The sequence below is a fragment of the Colletotrichum chrysophilum genome, assembly GCF_026319265.1.
Source record: "Colletotrichum chrysophilum strain AFK26 chromosome Unknown scaffold_40, whole genome shotgun sequence".
Lineage (NCBI taxonomy): Eukaryota > Fungi > Ascomycota > Sordariomycetes > Glomerellales > Glomerellaceae > Colletotrichum > Colletotrichum chrysophilum.
Genome location: NW_026517327.1, coordinates 205,089 through 223,872, shown reverse-complemented (window position 1 = coordinate 223,872; position 18,784 = coordinate 205,089). Strand labels below are relative to the sequence as shown.

The following is an 18,784-nucleotide window of genomic DNA, read 5'->3' as shown; positions in this document are numbered from 1 at the left end:
GTGGGGTCCCCAGGTGCCGAACTCCCGTGTTGCCGCCCCGCTGCCCGATGGGAATAAAGCTTGATGCGACTTCAACACCAGGGGGGCGCTCACGATACTTCCGGATTAGGGAGGAGCTTTGTTCACGATGGATACAGCTGTGCTGCGTGGTAGACGCGCTCCCGTGCCTCGAACGAACGACACTCGGCAAACCGGCATCGCAGTATCTACTCACCTGCGATAAGAAGGATAGTGGCATTGGAAACATCGCGGGCCTCGCTGAAGACAACCTGCCGAGACACTGCTGTCAGTTTATCGTCAATAGGTATAAAGATGGACTCAAATCGCCAAGACAAGTGAAAGTTGGAATCAGCAGCAGCAGAATCCTCAGCAGCAAAGCAAGAGCCTCAAGCATCCAACTTCACTCCTCAAGTCCTCTCTCTCCGGTCTTCACTCCACCCACCACAACTTTCAAGATGAAGTTCTCCCTCTTCCTCGCTGCCGCCGCCGCCGGCCTCGCCTCCGCTGCCCCGGGCACTCCCCTCAAGCAGCGCGACTACTCCCCGGTCACTCCCCGCTCCGACCGCCGCGCCCGCTTCAGCTCCAAGCCCATCAACCGCACCTCCACCGCCCCCGCCGACGTCGTCTCCCTCGACGCCGTCACCGGCGACAAGAACGTCGAGTACTCCTCCAACTGGGGCGGCGCCGTCAAGATCGGCACCGGCTACAACCACGTCACCGGCACCATCGTCGTCCCCGAGGTCAGCGGCTCCAGCGGCGCCGCCGCCTCCGCCTGGGTCGGCATCGACGGCGACACCTGCCAGACCGCCATCCTCCAGACCGGCGTCTCCTTCTACGCCGACGGCACCTTCGACGCCTGGTACGAGTGGATCCCCGACTACGCCTACAGCTTCAGCGGCTTCAGCGTCAGCGTCGGCGACTCCATCCGCATGACCGTCGACGCCACCTCCAAGACCAAGGGCACCGCCAAGCTCGAGAACCTGACCACCGGCAAGACCGTCACCCACACCTTCTCCAGCACCCCCTCCACCCTCTGCGAGACCAACGCCGAGTGGATCGTCGAGGCCTTCCAGGAGAACGGCAGCCAGGTCACCCTCGCTGACTTCGGCACCGTCAAGTTCACCGCCGCCGCTGCCTCCGGCACCTCCGGCTCCACCACCCCCGCCGGCGCCACCATCATCGACATCTCCGAGGACGGCGGCAACACCGTCCTTGCCAAGGCCTCCGTCAGCGGAAGCACTGTCACTGTCTCCTACTCCGGTTAAATTTAGCCTCTTTGATCTGACTAAGAGACTGGCTTCGTGAGCCAAAAGATACACAAACATACCACATGTACATAGACTTGAGGAGATGGACATACAGGACTTTTCTTCGTGGGATGGAGTGACTGACATCACCCTCATTCTTATTATTGGATAGTATTTAGGGTTGGATAGCGAGAGATGAGAATTGATGAATGATGCTTGATGCTGCTTAACATTGAAGCTTCTCCTTCCGTGATTCGCAGTGTAATTGGCAAACGCGAGCCAGTCAGCCGATTGTCTAAGTCCTAGTCTTCGCTGTAACCATCAGCGGTCCCTTCAGATCACTCACTCCAACACTCATCATCTCGGGCAGCCTCCCCAAGAAGCGCCCTTTGGAAACTTCCTCCAATTCTTGCGAATCGGCAAGCTGGAAGTAAAATTCATGCAATAGTGTGCTGGCAAGTTTGTAGATATTCGTCTGAGCAAGTGCTTTCCCAATACACTGGCGGCTACCCAGGCCAAAGTGCATGAGATACCGCGCTCGATCCGCTATCTCCTCTTGATCCCAGCGAGATGGGTCGAACACGTCATGGTCATCGCCCCAGATACGTGGGTTGTGGTGGAAGGCGTGGTTGCAGACGGCAACCGATGTCTTTCAGCAAGTTTCCGTTAGCGTTTTCGTATGTTCGGGGAAACTCAACTCACCCCTTGCTTGATGTGGCGTCCTACAATCACGATGCCCTCTGGTGCTGTCACGCGTCTTGCTAACGGCATGGTAAACACGGGAGTCAGTCGGAAGTTTTCCTTTACACACGCTCGTAGAAACGGCAGCGAGTTCTCGACTTCGGTGACTGAATATGCCGCATTTTCTCTGTCAAGTGGTTGTAAGTTCGCATCGATCTCCTCGACACACCGACGAAGAGTGTCAGGGCTGTGAAGCAGATTCCAGAACAGCAACGTCGTCGTCGCACTTGTCGTATGTGTTCCCGCAATACTGCCCTTAGTAAGTATTGTGGTGATATCTCAAGAGAGTGGAAACCAAACTCACATGAACCCAAAAGCCTCCGCCTCAAGATCACTCTTCGCCAGTCTCTCCCCAGTATCAGGATGCTTCGCCAATATCAAATTAGTCAACAAATCAGTCCTGCGCATGCTCCCTTTCTCCGCATCACGATCCACCTCACCAAGCCGTCTCTCAACACATTCGGCCGCCAACCTCGCACACTTCGCGCGCCCCTCAAACAGCCACCGTAGCCCGCTATGCGGGACTGCTGGCAGCCACTTCTTCAGCGTCTGCATCATCGCCGGCCACGATCCCGTCGTCGAGCCGAGCAGCGTATGCGGCACGACGGGCGGGACGAGGGCCTCGCTCTCGTCCGAGATCTGGGCGCCGAAGGAGCGGCTGAAGGCCAGCTCGCCGAGGACATCGATGGTGTAGTACTGCAGTAGCTTCTTCAGGTCGAAGGCCTCCCCGTCTCTCGCGAACTTTGTGATTTTATCGCGGAGGATCTTGACGTTGTCATCGAGGTAGTGCTCCATGCACTTGACGCTGGATAACGAGAATGAGTTGGACATGTGACGTCGACGGATGGAGTGAAGCTGTTGGCCTTGTTCAACAAACATTTTTCAAAATAAGACGGGTAAGGGCGGAGTTACTTCAATGTCTCTCATGCCAAAGACGTTCGGGATCTTGGCCCCGAACGCGTCATAGTACTCCGTCTTGGGCAGTCGCCGCCCGCCCTTCTGGTACACCAGAGGAACGACCTCCTCGGCCGTGATGCTCAACTTATCTGGCCCATAACGCACAAATTCCCCATATTTCGCGTGGAGTGCAGTCAGATTGTACGGCTGCTGTAGCGAAAGAAACTCATTCACCTGCCATAAGTCCGTGAGAGACGCCCAGAAGGGCCCCGGATACGCAGCAAGGGGGTGAAAGTATCTCTGGTATATCACATACGCAAACACGCCGGCTACGACAGCCCCCAGAAGCAGGCCGACCAGAGACGCTGGGGCATCACTCGGCAACTTGGATAACGAAAACATGATGGCCCGTCAATGAGATCGATAGAGGCAGAACCACATGTCATTAGAAACCGAACGTTGCATGTTCAAGTCTTTATCTACCAGAAACAGATGCCCCGGTTGTCATCTGCCGAGTGTATCCTATAGAAAGAGCTGCATTGGTAAACTCTGCTAACCGAATCTCCCGGGTTCGCTGCGGTGACAAGTGCGGGGGAGAGAACGTCGGATGCCGCGATACCCTTGTCGATCTCCCTGCTGTTTGTGACCGCGCGGAAAACCTGGGGTGCATCGGGGTCTGCGGGGAAAACTGTTTGAAAAGCAGGTGCCATTTCGTAATCACGGCCATATTGGTGATGCATACTCAGACACGCGGCTGATTGAATATCCATGGATGAGGAAGTAGCTGCCAGCATTTAAATGCATGCCGAAGTTGGGCTCTGAAAATTGCTCAGCAGGACAGCGTTGGTTTCGCGGCCGTTGCTATGGGCCAACTGCGAAGACTGCGGGATTCGGCTCTGTTGATGGAAACACGACAGATATGCTCAGAATCGTGGAACTCAAAAGGGCGCCACGTCAGCATTTACTAGAGACGTCTTGATACATGCCTTGAGCGGAGTCGACTCCGGCGTACCCAACATGATAGAATGTGGTCGGACAAGAACACTAGAAATTGAAGGACGGACCATCCGTTCACTCATCATAAATCGCTGAAGCGAACATGGGACCAAGAGCACAGTATCAAGAAATAGCATGTGCTCCCGCGTCGGTAGCTCCCGGACTTCCCCCATCATGTGGGGGAGGGCGCCCGACGATACCTCAAGTGGCAATTTTCGCTGCTCCGAACACTCTGCGAATGTGATCAACCGTAAACAACATGTTTCATGGACCACGCGGATCTCGCATGTCCAGTATTCCGTCTGCCGAAAGTCGCGACATCAATTGCGTGTTCCATGTGACAAGTTGAGAGTTCTGGCTCTTGACCGACGAGAATTCAACGCTGGCATCTACCAAATGAACCATGGTCCAATTCAAGATCGCCATTCCCAGCCAAGCTTTCAGGGTGCAATGCAACTGAAGAGCCTCCCGCTCAGCCCTATGATCCCTCGTTGGCACGGGCGATGGGCGCTCGAATTTCGGGCACGTCGGGTACGTTTACTTAGCATATTCGGGAAGTTGGTCGGATTTCGTGACCGTGGGTGGACCGCCCGTCTTCAATTAGCCTATCGCGTTCGGAATTTCATTCCCGTATTCGGATCAAGTGAGCGTGGATTTGCTCGTGTAATCTCCGCAAGACCACCGTACGCGCGGTAGACGTGCTCACTCAATCGGACGGTGTTTGACTGCCGGTGCGACGGAATTAAATTGACGGCACGAAGCGTGCCGAAGATTGGGTTTGAACTCCTTTCGCCATACGCTGGTCTCTTTCGTAATGTATCGCATTTCGTCCCGTCAAGTTCTAGTTTCGGGGCCTTGCTGCATGTACAACAGAGTATCAAGTCGCAGATAGGATCAAATCATGTGATTGAAACACTAGGGAACCACAGTTCAAGATTTGTGAATTGTCCAGTTGATTTGAATCATAGATCAGCTTTGCTTTGTACTAGGACGAAACGTAAAGCTCTATACACAGCAAACCCAATTATGCCCAAGTGGGCCTGGGTTCGACAGACGCCTCAGTACTCTGTGGACCGTCCATTAAGGCTTGAGAAGGAAACGGCAAAGAGACAAAAAAAATAAAAAAATATCAGGCATTGACTATGAACTGCCAAATAACCAAGAGCAAAAGCGTATCAAGACGAGATGAATGAAATGTCCGTGACAGTTGTGGTGTTTGTAAATGTGTGACGATATGGTATACTTGAAGTGAAATGGGAACGAGGGCATCCTCGGGATGGTATCATTGGTTTGTGCCCCTTGTCTGCCGCAGCAGTAACTTGCCCGGGGGTTTTCTCTTGTTTTCTTTTTTCCGTGTTCCGTTTTTGCGCCGTTCAATCACCCACTTGGTTTTGTTGAAGGATAAAGGAAAAGAACTAGCCGCCCTGTCGTCTGGTAAATCCTGGCCACGTACAAAGTAAAATCGTCGCTTGTTTAAACGGGGGCGGACTTGACGTCGCCCTTGAAAGGTTGAGGTTGAGGAGAATCGGTTTCGGGCTGCTCCCTCTTCTTCTTGCCCAGGCGTTCGCACCATTCCTCAGCACTGACAATGGTGCCATCAAGGACACCACTAACCTGGAACATCATGTCGAGACCCTCCTTGGCGAGAACCAGGACACGATGGGCACCTTCACGCATCGCCTCCTCTTGTGCCTCGGCGCCAGTCTTATCGCCCTGTTGCTTTTCAAGGGCGCTGGCGTAGCGGAAGCGTTGCGGGAGCGTGGTCAAATGGCGATGGACCAGGAGACGCGCGTTCTCGGGGAGAGCACCACCGGCATACTTGGAGACGGTCTCAATGCAGTTCTTCAAGGTCTTCAAGATATCACCCTTGAGGCCACTGATCTGGCCCGCCAACTGGGCACGCTTTTGATACTCCGCTGCCTCGGTATCACTGTCGGTCATGGCGTGGTCGCCGTCGCCGTTCTCACCCTGGCTCTCAGATCGACCAGCTTTCTCATACTGCTCGAGAACCGTCTTGAGATTGTTGATGACACCACCAAGATGGCCGTTAGCCCACCGCAACCAGCTCAGGCAGTACTTTAGGCTCCGAAGACTTTCTTCACTCATGGCTATACTGAGACCAGACGTAGACATGATGAGTCGAGATTGCCATGCAGTGTTAGAACTGTTGGGCCTCTCAGCCTTCTCGTCTTCGGTGTAAGCGGGTGAGCGGTAGTCGTCGTACGCGGGCAGCGTGTCGATGGTGCTCGCTCTGGAGAGTCGGCGGTCATGCTTGAACACGTAGGGGTCTCGTGGAGAGTCGATGTCAGGCATGACGTTCGTTTGCGAATCGGCCAAGTGCCTAGCCAAGTCGCCTCCAGCATCGACCTTGCGTCTCTTGTGAGACCCTCCATCAGCGGCTTCCAAGTCTGTGGATTGGTGTCGCCGATTCGCCCCCAGCCACCAACGAACACCAGTCTCGATACCCGTCTTCCGACTAATGTTCCCAGCGACGTTTGTGATTGGCGTCATGTATCCTTCAACGTATTCGGCGCTGGTCTTGAATCGAGGAGAGAAGGTCTTGCCATTGTTGTAGAGTCCGGCGGTATTCTTGATGGTGTTGGCGATCATAGGATGAGATGTCGTCAAAAGCGATAGGAGGGGCTCTTCGGCGGATGTTTGCGAGCTCGCTTGCGGGTTCGAAGTAATTGAGATCGCCGGAGAGCCCACTGGCAACGGGGTATGGTATGGTTGTGGTGAATTGATGGAGTGATCATCACCTATTAATGCCGTCAGCAAGTTACAGTAATCACAAACAAGTCGCTAATCTCATACCAGCTTTCAGATCGCCCAGCGCTTCAGCAGCCATTCGCACATCCGGGTCCTCGAGAAGAACGCTACGTTCTCGTGTGTCGTAATATCGATCTGGTGATGCGGCACTCATAGGAGTATTGTTGCTTAGGTCGAGGTCCATTCTCGCTGTAGTGTTGGCAGGTTGAGCATGACTGGGGGTGTAGTAGGTGGTGAGGGGGTTGAGGCTCGGCCAGTGCGTCAAAGGAACGGTTGTCGTCGAGGCTCGCGTAAGAGCAGGTGGAGGTTGTTGTGGTTGCGGTTTTTGTCGACGATGTTTGGCTTCGAGGGACTGCGCCGAAGGTGGTGGTGGTGGTGGTGGTGGAGGAGCAAAGCGCGGGGGCGGGGGACCTGTTACAGACGACAGAGATGGGAGGTTGTGGCCGACGTTATCATTATGTTTGGCGGCGGGAAGGATGGGTGCAAGCTCAGTAGTCGGAGCGTCGGGAAACCTCAGCAAGTTGGGATCGTGGGACTGGGCATGCGCATAGCTCGGAGGAGCATATGAAGGCAGCTGGGACGGGAGGTGTGTCGGGTCGTAGCGAGCGTGAGAGAGATTGTGCTTGGTCTTGGAAGATGAAGGCTCTGCTGGAGAGGAAGCGGCGGTAGTTGAGGAGGTGCCGGCAGCTGAAATGGTGGTAGCGGCAGGAGAAAAAGTAGTAGCGTGAGGGCGAGGACGAGAGTGCGTGTGAGGGTGGTGGTCGTGGTGGTGGTTGTGCGTGTGCGTAGTGGGCAGAGGAGGGACAGACGAGGAAGATGGCGGCAGCTGGCGGTCGCCAGAGTTGGGCCCGTGCAGCATGTGATTTTGGCTCATGCTCATGCTCATGCTCTGGCTCAGACTCTTGTCCATCTCGCAAAGTATATTCGGACGGCGCGTCGAATATTTTGGCGGGGAGGGGTCAGCGGAGAAGAGCCTGCGGGCTAGGCTGGGCTGGCCGGACTCTGCTCAGGTTCCCCCAGCTGGAAAATTCCCCAGGCGGCAGAGAAGGGAGAAGGAAAAGACTCGAGAGGCAGGCCGAGGAGGAGGACCAGGAGCGAGACCGGCGCGCGGGTGTCTCAGCGGTCAACTCTGGACTGGCATGAGTGGAGATGCGACTTGCCCGGCGCCGTTTGGTTTGATTGAGATTGTTGAGGAATTTTTTTTTCGCAAGCCTCTTTCTTGCTCGCTGCGTCCTTCTGGCCTCGAGGTAAAGTTGCAACGTGCTTGCAGCAGACACACAGGCTTTGGCTTCGACGTGGAGTGGAGGGCGTGTGCAGATTGGGCAGCGGCGGGACGGGTCAGATTTGAAGCGAGGGAGAGAAGAAGGGGTGAGGGTGGCTGCGGGCGGCGCGACAGAGGTTCATGTAGTACGGTTTGGGAGAAGTGGCGAAGGATAATTCACACGACGGAGGGGATTCCCACGCGGACAAGGGAGGGCGGCAGGACCTGGAGATGGATGGGGGGTTTCGGGGTACAGGCCGAACAACTGGAGCCTCCTGTCTGTCTGGTGTCTGGAGGAGCCCGACTGTCGATGTGAGTGTGATGGCGAGTATGGCGGATGCTTGCTTGGGTGCTTGCTTAGTTGCTTGCTTGAGATGCCTTTTGCCCTTGATGGATGGATGGGATGTGTGGACGGTTCGGGATGGCTGGTTGGTGGTGATGGTGGTGGTGGTCGGGATGGGGGTGGGAAGGAAGAGTCCGTCCGTCGAGTAGCGCCAGATTTGGGACGTGTGAACAGTTGGCGTTGGTTTAGATTATGGTGTAGTGTTGATGCTTTCCCCAGGTCCAGATGGGACGGAGATGGCGATGATGGGTGTATCCGTCTGTCTGTCTGCCTGTCTGTCGGCCTGTCTCTCTCTGGGTGTCCTGCTGGTGGTGGTGTGTCTCTGGTGACTGGTCTCTGTTCCTGCGGTTGTGTCTGGTCTGTGGTGTGTGGTGGGCGCGCGCGGGCGGGAAACAAGGTCGGTGCCGTCCTGGCTTGCACGATGTATGTACAAGCAGAGGAGACCAACACGAAAGAAGGGAGGGATGACGGGTTGACTCGATGATTGATAGATAGCTGATGGATCTGACCTGGTAACCCGGCCCTGGCCCTCGGCCTGCTGTTGATTGACTGATTGATTGAATTGCCCTTGAAGGCGACGGGGGTCAGAGGGGAACGGCCGCAGCCCAGGTGCACCAACCCGGCGGATATGGAGCAGGAGCAGGCGCGACGACACACTCACTCATGGAAAACGAGGCAAGTGCCCCCCAAGGCAGTCGAAAGCGAGGGCAGGCGCGATAGTGGGACCACCTGCTGCCTTCCTTCTGTCCCGGGTAGGCACCAACAACGCACTAAAGGTACCGGCTGCCGGGAAGGCGCCATTTTAGGACGGGACTGCCCCAACACGAACCAACTGCACTGGTGACCGCACTGCAAGGCAAGAGGCGGGGAGCATGAAAAGGCACCCGACACCACGACACTGAGGTAGGTGCGTGGGTGCCAGGTGCTTGATACCGTAGTCGCTGATTCCTTCCTTCGTTTTGACACGAGCGACGACGAGGTTGCCTATTTTACGCATGAATACGATACGATACGATATGGCCAACTCTCCTCTCTGGTAAGGTATGCAGCCCATCTCAGTTCCACGACTGCAACATCTGCAACACCCATATGAGGGTGACATTCTTCCGGTATTCTGCCCGCCTCTCGTCTGCCCAGCTGTTTGATTCATCACTCTATCCTCGGTGGGGGTGATAACACGCCTCCAGAGGGCGGGACCAGTCAGACTCAGACTCAGACTCAGAGAATTCATCAGCACCCTGCCCTCTGTCAGATCGACCTCCTCCATATGCCCACATTCCAGCACTTACAGCCTCCGAGTGACGGTGATGGGGGTCCCAAACCTGCCCCCAGCACATCCAATCAACTGCCAACTGCCCGTCCACGTTCCCCTTTGTGGACAGGTCAGCCGCCCTCCATCTGCAGTCTTGCGTCCCGTCCGCATCGCTGGTGCAACAGCAGCGGCAGCAGCAGCAAATTCAATAGCAGAACCAGCAGCTGTCCATCTCGCTGGGAGCCTGCAGGGTCCGAGGCACCGGCTGGCTGCCGTCCTACCTACTAGGTACCTACCTATCTACCTAGTGGTTGTTTCTGCCCACTGAGGTGACATGACAAGCTCGCCCGACGAGGTCGCAGAAATAGCCGACGACGTTGGGGTGGGAGTCGGTTACACCAAGAAACAAATTCAAACTCGGGGAGTCAGCTTGTTGTCAGGACTCAGAACCCCAGTCCATCCGTCAGACAGGCGGCAACCCCCCATCCCCTTCCCTCCCCTCCCCGAGTCCCCAAAACCTAACCTTGCCTCGCGTTGCAGCTGACAGATGATTACTCCCTGGCGCGGGCGGTGCTGAGTGCTGAGTGCTGAACAGCAGCGCTGAGCGACACGTTGGTGGCCCAACGTCTGTCTCCAAAAGTCTCACCCAGTCTCAGTCTCACGATGCGCCGACACCTCTGGCCTGACGGCTGCAGACCGCATCTTTGTGCGTCGACCACACGCATGAATTATTTGCTTCTTCCTCGGTCAACACAATAATGTGTCTAGCCGCTTACCTACGCCCCCTCAAGGCACATGCACGCGCGCCCACCAGGAGAATAGCGGCGGAAAACTTTGGAATAATGGCGATGCCCATTTGCTGCTGCTGTTGATCGCTTGAATCCTTCTGCAAGTCTCCTACCTACCATTATTTTTTTCAACCGCTGCTATCAGCGCACCGCAGGGAAGTACCTCGTTGCCCGTCCTCGAGGGAGTGCCCTGACACAGGTCGGGCTGGTTCAGTGGTTGGTACATGGTCTCAGGGGTGAAGAGAAGATCAGGGCCAAAGTTGGGGAAGCACGTGTCAGACCTCTTCGGGGCCGTCATCACATGCATCTGACTGGACGGGATGAACAAGTCTCTTAGCATGTGCAGCAATGGCCCTGTTAGTGCTCCCATATATTGCCCACGGCGGCGCCTAACACTTGTCCCCGTCAATCGTCACGGGACACCAACGGTCGCCCAGCCGGCATTCGGCCCCAGACGCAAAAGAGGCCAGCGCGTCTGTTGATTGGTCTGTTTCTTGCCTCTCTCTACGTCACCCCGGGCACGGACGCCTTCTTTCCATGTGAAAGCGTAAAAAATGGACGGAAGGACCATCCACCAGACGGGACACCCACGCCATGTTGAGACTTGGAGACAGCCTGACTTTCCTGTTTTTTTTTTTTTCTTCTCATCGTTCCCCTTGTCTTCCTCCACCCGTCCCTATTGTTCCCTTGGACTGTCTGATGTTTCCCCCCCCCCAGCCATTGTGTCTCGATCCCTCGTACCGACACCGGATCGCAACACGCAATATCACGTGCGAAAGACTTGGAGTTGGAGAAATGGAGAAAGAGGGGCCAGATGACCATCAACTGACCATGCAATTTTGTCAAGATCCGCCCAAGGGTCCAGTCGGTTCTCGCTGACGTCCCGAACACTGACTATTTTCCATGGATTTTCCATGCCTACCTTATTCCTCCCAAACACAAAATGCCATCTCCGCCGGCTTCCGCTAGCAAGAGTCGCCTTCACGCAACCCACCCATTGCCTTCGGTTTCGCTGGGAGCCCGCCACTGGCTTATTTCTCGTGAACCACTGACGGCCCTGACCTGACCCTGCGGTTCCTTGCCAGGTCCCAAGTGTGGGGAACTGATTGGCACCACACGATACAGATAGACACGATACACGCACGCACATGCATATCCGGACACACTCCGGCTTCGATAGAGGCCACCATCAGCGGAGCGTCGGAGACAACGGAACTCGGAGCCAGCACTCTCCCATGAGCCATGGCCCGTGGCAGAAGACCTGCTTGAGGTGCCCGACCACCTCCGCCAAGAGTCCCTGGTATTGCATGTGTTTGGAAACAAACTCCCCCATTTCCAAGGCCTCCTACCTGCTGCCCTCATCCCACCGCTCTCGCCATCCGGCTTCTGCTCAGTGTTCGGTTCGGTTGTTCGACTGCAATGCGCGACTCAGGCGCATCTGCTACCCGCTACTCCTGACTAGTTTTCCGGCACGATTTTTGGCCATGTGATGACATCTCAGACCCGAACAAGTGGATCGGCCGCGTTTCCCATCAGAGCACGAGCTCCCAAACTGCCCGTCCTCCCGATTTTCACAAGATAAACTCGCAGGTTGGCTCCGGCTCAAGATTGGGGGGCGTCTAACTCTGCGTGGCTGGATAATAATGATGATGAGGGAGGGGGGTGTGATGCCCACGGCAGCCTCTATCCAAGTATACCGCAGTACTCCTGCAAAAAGTGCGGCACACATACACACACATGGGTAGCAGCCAACATCTAAGATCTGCCAGCGGGTCGGGCGTCGCCCACCGCAACCTTCCCCTTGCCTTATGGCTGTCAGGAGGACATTGCATGAGGGTTTACACAGGAGGCCAGCCGCAGAAACTCAAGCAGGACCCTTCTGCTAGCTCCGAGCCAAAAGGCAGAAGGGCACCTGTCAGCGGAGCTCCAGCCTTCAGCTCGTGAGCCTCGGCGTCAGGAACTGGCTGAAAAGCCGCATTCCATGCATGGAAGCCGCGCTTGTGATAGAACCTTTCTGGCCGTACAGGTTGGGTTCTTGCGACGGGTCATCTGGCAGCTGTCTGTCGCAGAGAGGCAACACCTCGTCGTCGGCAAATCATGTCAAGGGAAAACATAAGCGTCAAAAACAAGGCGAATACGAAAATTCCGGCGTAGCATGTCTGGCCCCTCTGACACCGCCCAAGCAACAGTCGCATTTTTTGCCCGAAAGCAAGAAATACGGTACGCGGGCAGTTCTTATGGAACCAATTAGTTTTCCTCTACGCGTCTCGAAATCGCAGTTATCACATCAACGACGACACGACTGATCCCAGCAGAATGCCAGTCCAATCGTGGTTTGAATAATGCGCTGCACTGTCTAATGGACGCGGTGAAGAAGAGAAGAAAGCAACAAGCAATGGCCGTGAGGAAAATTTTAGGTTGTAGGCCAGCCGCCTGCCCCACAGTCCGGTCAAAGCACGTGATCTAGCACTTTCAGTCGCCTCCGCAAGATTACCTAAGGCAGCCGCCCGACTTCTGCCTGCTTACGCCACAGACATGCGCCTCAGCGACCGCAGCCACCTATTGCCCAAGACGTAAGGCTGTCATTGCTTGGCCCGTGCACCGTACCTTCCAAGGAGACATCGTGGTTTCAATGTCGCCAGCTTCCTGCACGCGGTCACCACGACACGACCCGCGAATTGATGACACCTTGCCAACCACTGCCTCTCCCAACGTCTTGACACATCGCCGAGCTGCTTAGTTGAACGAATTGCATGATAAGAGTCTTTCTTCTGCCGTAGTTCGTCTGGCCAGCGTGCCAATTGACATCCACCGCCTCGCTCCGCGACTGCCCCTCGATCCGTCCCCCGCCTTGGCATCACACCCACCATGGCTTCCGCCGTCTTTTTTCTCGATTTGAAGGGCAAGGTGCGCATGGCGAAGCTGGCCTGCATGCTGATGGACCAAAATTTGCTGACGAGACGTGCGACAGACCCTCCTTGCCCGAAACTATCGCGGTGACATTCCCATGTCAGCTGTCGAGAAGTTCCCTATCCTTCTTAGTGAAGCCGAAGAAGAGTCATCGGCTGTGCCTCCATGCTTCTCCCACGAGGGTATCAACGTACGTATAGATGCCCACGGCCTAGTCTTTCCGAACTTCGACTGACCAAGGACCGCCAGTATCTCTACATCCGCCACAACAACCTCTACCTCCTCGCCCTCACGAAACGAAACACGAACGCCGCCGAGATCCTCCTCTTCCTCCACAAGATCGTGGAAGTCTTCACGGAATACTTCAAGGCCCTCGAGGAGGAATCCATCCGCGACAACTTTGTCATCATCTACGAACTGCTCGACGAGATGATGGACTTCGGCTACCCCCAGACCACGGAATCCAAGATCCTGCAGGAGTACATCACCCAGGAGTCGCACAAGCTCGAGATCCAGGCCCGCCCGCCCATCGCCGTTACCAACGCCGTCTCTTGGCGTTCCGAGGGTATCCGCTACCGCAAGAACGAGGTCTTCCTCGACGTCGTCGAGTCCCTGAACCTCCTCGTCAGCGCCAACGGCAACGTCCTCCGATCCGAGATCCTCGGCGCGATCAAGATGAAGTGCTACCTCTCCGGTATGCCCGAGCTGCGCCTCGGCCTCAATGACAAGGTCATGTTTGAGACGACAGGCCGCACGACGCGCGGCAAGGCCATCGAGATGGAGGACGTCAAGTTCCACCAGTGCGTGCGCCTCTCACGTTTTGAGAACGACAGGACAATCTCCTTTATCCCGCCCGACGGCGAATTCGAGCTCATGAGCTACCGTCTCAACACCCAGGTCAAGCCCCTGATCTGGGTCGAGTGCGTCGTCGAGAGCCACAGCGGATCGCGTATCGAGTACATGCTCAAGGCAAAGGCCCAGTTCAAGCGGAGGAGTACGGCAAACAACGTCGAAATTATCGTTCCCGTACCTGACGACGCCGATACCCCGCGCTTCAGGACCAACATTGGTGCTGTCCACTATGCCCCTGAGCAGAGTGCCATTGTGTGGAAGATTAAGCAGTTTGGTGGTAACAAGGAATTCTTGATGAGGGCAGAGCTCGGTCTCCCATCTGTTAGAGGCGACGACGAGCACGGCGGTGGTATGACTGGTGGTTTCGGTGGCAGTATGGGTGGTGTTGGCGCTCCCGGCAAGGGCGCGAAGAGGCCGATCCAGGTCAAGTTTGAGATCCCCTATTTCACGACAAGTGGTATTCAAGTGCGGTACCTCAAGATTACAGAGCCCAAGGTACGTTTACTCCCATTCCCCTCCGTCCATTGCACACAACTAACAATACATAGTTGCAATATCCCTCGTTGCCATGGGTCAGATACATCACTCAATCAGGAGACATAGCCGTGAGACTGCCCGACGCGGTGTAAGACACAACGTTGAGGATATGATTTGCGGTTTGGAAAGGGGGTCGTTAATTACAACCCAAGCTATTTTACTGAGCGAAAAGGTGGATTGGGTCATGCATCTTCGATTGCTGGGCGATGGTAGACACGTCGGAGGCTCACGCAAGGACCCTGAGTAAAGGGTCGCCATGACCAGGAGTCTATAGAACAGGAGGGACGCATGATGTTGGAGGCATGAAATATATCAAGTTCTGAAATGCTGAATGCTATACCCCTGAGATGGAAAATCAGGCATGGTAATTGTCAATCGCTCTGCGCCCCTAGAATGTAAGTGTACTGTCGTTGAGTGTCCCATCTGTTGAGCAAAGAAAGGTCATCAAGTCGTGAAAGGCTCATCTGCAATGATGAAAGCCAGAATCTTCCTTGGCCAATGGTTCCCCGTCCTCGTTCACTCAACGATCAGTTTCCCATGCTCTTCGAAGTAATCGATGTCATCGAAGGTTGACCCGTAAGGGTTGAGCGGATCACAACACACCTGCACCAGGACTCCTCGAACGGGGCCCGTAGGTGGAGGGTCTGGCAATCTCTGATATTAGCCTCGTCTGGTTTGAATTCCTATGGAACGCGAGACAACCTACCGGCACGATGATGCCGTTGGCCTGCCCAGCAATGACCATTGAACAAACCGCCACTGAATGCGTCGTCCGCATGCCTTGGCCTTGTGGTGAGAGCGATCAAAGCAAGTATGATCGGTAAACAGCCACCTAGACCTGTCGATCTCGGACCCGATGAAACTAGAGCTGCGTAGGTCGGCGGCAGAAGGGTGGGTATCCATGAGGGGTTCTGCCCCGCGACGTGCCGATACGTATCAATGCAACCATGGATACGAGTTGCCCCTGGATCATGACTATCTCGAGAGAACTCGAGTGGAAACCAACGGTTATCCACACCCATCTCTCCAACAGTCGTCACATCGACGTCTGCGTAGAGGCAGGGGAGGAAACGCCAACAGTTGAAGACGCTAAATGTGCTGTGTTCTTCGAGGGGTCCGGTACCCCAGTACCTCTGCCCGTCATCGGTGGTCATGTCCACAGGACCCCATATGGCTCCCTCCAGCCCGGGGCTTTCACGATACCAACTGAAGCCTTCGCCTGCTAGACTGATGGATCCGTTTCTGTATCGCCATATCTTGCCGGGCGTCTCAGGTCCGTAGCTTTGGGATGTGTTTGGTGGAAGCGGGTTCCCCCATCGATCTACGTTTGGAACGGCACCATTTCCTTCTTCGATGAATGACAGTTCGTTGACGACAAAGACAAAGCTGAATTGTGTCTGGCCTGGTGCTTTTCCCTTCTTACTACTGCTCTCTTTTGGCTTCGGTCTCTTCTCGCTCTTTCTGCCCTGTCGATGGGACCTCTGTCGTTGTCAGCCTTGGAATGTCTGTCCAACAGAGCTTGCGTCCTACCGGTAACAAAAAAGACATCTTCGTCGCAGTGTAGTTCGTAGACTCTCGTACGTTGGATCAAGCTATGTAGGAGAAGGTGTGGATGGACCCTTGGGGCTGAGTTTGAGCCGTTCGACAGCCGCGACTGCCACGCGATATGTTGGCTGATCTGATCAGAAATGACAGAGAAAGATTGCCTTCGCCTCTTATGCAACCATCACACTTAAGGGCCCGAACCAGGCTGCGTTTGCCCAAAGCAACAGCCTGGCATATCTCGTTCAGGCCAGCTTGGACAACGTCGTCGACCGCCTCGACGGTATTTCGTCTGATTGGAGGCTGCTCAGAGTCAACGCAGTATCCGAGCCCAACTCTTCAGCGTTGACGCCCTGCAGACATGCTTGTTTTGCAGAAGATCATCATGGCTTCTCTGATACTGTTCGTAGTCCCCGATGACAGCAGAGGCGGGCACCCCGTGGTCACATGTTGTTTGGCTTGCATGCCGCCACGTTGTCTCGGTGAAGAATGACTGCATGATGCCCGGTGGTTTGTCGATGGCTCGACTACATTCCGAGGCCATATGCGACCACCAATGCTGGAATGCCGTTGGCGGCTCCTCGGCTTTTCCAGAAGTTATGCCGCTTCAACCCAACGAATAAATGTTTGCGATAATCCCGCCGATTGCTGCCGCATGGGGGAGACAGCTTCAATGACATGGCTGTCGTTATCTGGTGAATTCCAAGGTTCGGCACCTCCACGTTTCTCTGCAAGTACGTCGTCATGGTCGATACTGATTGCAGTAGCTTGAGTTGGCCACAGGGGTGCGCTGTCTCCCATGCTGGGAAAGAGTGTGTGGGTTTTCCTCTTTCGAACCTAGAGTATGGAGATGACTTGCATGAATGGTAGCCAATGGAAGCCGGGCTCCCACTTCCACATGCTGGACTTCTATTTCCCAGGCCAATGAGAAGGTAGCAGCGTTGCTCGGGAGCTCGGAAATGCGATGATTTCAGTCGTCAAAGCCTTCGACAGCGGGATACTCGGCGCTGCGGAATTTCCTTGGGTACGTCAAACCTGCTACACTACCTAAGGTACAAATGAGTCAATGACAGACTCAAAGGGAGATGTCTCAGTACTCTGACCAATGACGTTAGTGCCGCCAACCGTCTTGGTTCCGGGACAAAGCAGCCGCAAAGTCCATTCGCAGACCAGACGGCTTTCCAAAAGATATTGGTCAGCTTGTGTGACGGTTCCCCACGCCCACGCTGTCTAGGGTGGGAGGTTGACAGACACCCTGAGCTTTGATAATCAGATGAGGATGTCTGGCAACTTCTGGCTTTGCCCCCCCTATGCGAGCGCGAGCCAACTGGGTGCTCTGCCGGTTGGGAGGACCTCCCCGGCAGGCATTTGATGGAGACTTCCAAACGTGTGGGTGTGGAGGCTCGTACTGCGTGGGAAAGATGCAGCATTGTGATGCCGTTGAATCGATACGGTTGATCTGTGGATTCTTTTGGATTAAGCACTCGGGCTTGGATAGAAACAGGGGTTGAAGCAAGCTTGAGTTGGGGCAGGGAATGTTGGCTTATAAGTGATGAGAACACAGACGAGAATCGAGCGCCGTAGCTGGAAAACTCAACACGTGCATCTTTACCTACCTCAGCCGTCGGGTGTTGATTTCTCAAGCCCTAATTGCGCAGCTTCGGTGAGGTAGTGCCGACGATTGCTTCTACCTGTCTGTCTGATAGGCGGCGGGGATCTTAGTCTAGGCTGTCGGAATATCGCCTGCAGAGCCCGTCATCCAGTGTATGACTTCGACACATTGCTGTCCTTAGTACCACAGGACGAAATCGGGAAATCGGTGACCGCTGGCAAGCCTCAATCGACTGTGACAGGCCCAAATGGATTGCATTCCAGCCAGTCAGCCAAACCGGTATGCGATGCATTGACCGATAAAAGTCCAGAGCCAATGAGGAAAAGACCGTCGTGCTTGGTTCGGGCAGAAGTGATGCGGGGTTCGTCCGGTGCTTGGCAGACATCGTTGGGCTTCGAGCCGTTGACGTGGTCGGCTGTACAGCAGACCATGACCAATTCGGAAGATGCGTGGATCTTTCGAGCTTGTCATTACCGACGGTCTTTGGGGGACAATGTACGGTTTATTCCATGTTGTCACAGTGAGAATGCAGCCAGATGGTGCTCCGGCGGAGCTAAATTGCTCCCGAAAGACGATGTTGAGGCTGGAGTTCGGTGTTGGTTGTTTGTGTGACGTTGAATTTGGCAGTGTTTAGCGCTGGTCATCTGTCGAGAAGGAGGTGGTCCGCGCCCGTCATCTCCTGCCTGATTTGTTCGTCTTTCCGTTGATCTCCCCGCCACGTGTGCCCCTTTTGTGTATGTGCAGAAGAAGTATACCCAGGGTAAGCGTGCAGGAAGGAAAGAGCTGGACTGGATAGTTGACTCAGTCCTGCTCAATTTATACTCAAAGTCACAAATTGCAAGCTGGCAGTATGTTTTTTGTCTGGCAATACCAATATGGGGTCATAATGTTATACACAAAGCAGGTGGTTGGTTCGGAAGACAAGATTTTCTCATTGAGCTACGGAATTCAATTCAAAATACGGTCCAAAAAGATGAGTGGTAGAAGTCAAAAGGTCGTTGAAGAAAGAAAGACATCGAGGATCTCAGCATGGTCAT

At 55.0% G+C, this 18,784-nt stretch overlaps 4 protein-coding genes across 4 annotated transcripts; 2 read left to right on the top strand and 2 right to left on the bottom strand.

Moving 5' to 3' along the window:
• Positions 1–455: 455 nt before the first annotated feature.
• Positions 456–1,265, top strand: COL26b_005796 (uncharacterized protein; the record flags this gene model as incomplete). The annotated part of the gene is made up of 1 exon (XM_053178631.1): positions 456–1,265. One exon carries the CDS (start codon positions 456–458, stop codon positions 1,263–1,265), a length of 810 nt encoding a protein of 269 aa, XP_053037451.1.
• A 1,023-nt stretch (positions 1,266–2,288) lies between these two features.
• On the bottom strand, positions 2,289–3,287 carry COL26b_005795 (uncharacterized protein; the record flags this gene model as incomplete). The annotated part of the gene is made up of 2 exons (XM_053178630.1): positions 2,289–2,843; positions 2,901–3,287. 2 exons carry the CDS (start codon positions 3,285–3,287, stop codon positions 2,289–2,291), a joined length of 942 nt encoding a protein of 313 aa, XP_053037450.1.
• Positions 3,288–5,354: 2,067 nt separating this feature from the next.
• Positions 5,355–6,834, bottom strand: COL26b_005794 (uncharacterized protein; the record flags this gene model as incomplete). Its single annotated transcript, XM_053178629.1, has 2 exons — positions 5,355–6,640; positions 6,696–6,834. 2 exons carry the CDS (start codon positions 6,832–6,834, stop codon positions 5,355–5,357), a joined length of 1,425 nt encoding a protein of 474 aa, XP_053037449.1.
• Positions 6,835–13,162: 6,328 nt separating this feature from the next.
• APM1 (AP-1 complex subunit mu-like protein) lies at positions 13,163–14,685 on the top strand (the record flags this gene model as incomplete). Its single annotated transcript, XM_053178628.1, has 4 exons — positions 13,163–13,201; positions 13,266–13,394; positions 13,445–14,551; positions 14,605–14,685. 4 exons carry the CDS (start codon positions 13,163–13,165, stop codon positions 14,683–14,685), a joined length of 1,356 nt encoding a protein of 451 aa, XP_053037448.1.
• Positions 14,686–18,784: the final 4,099 nt, after the last annotated feature.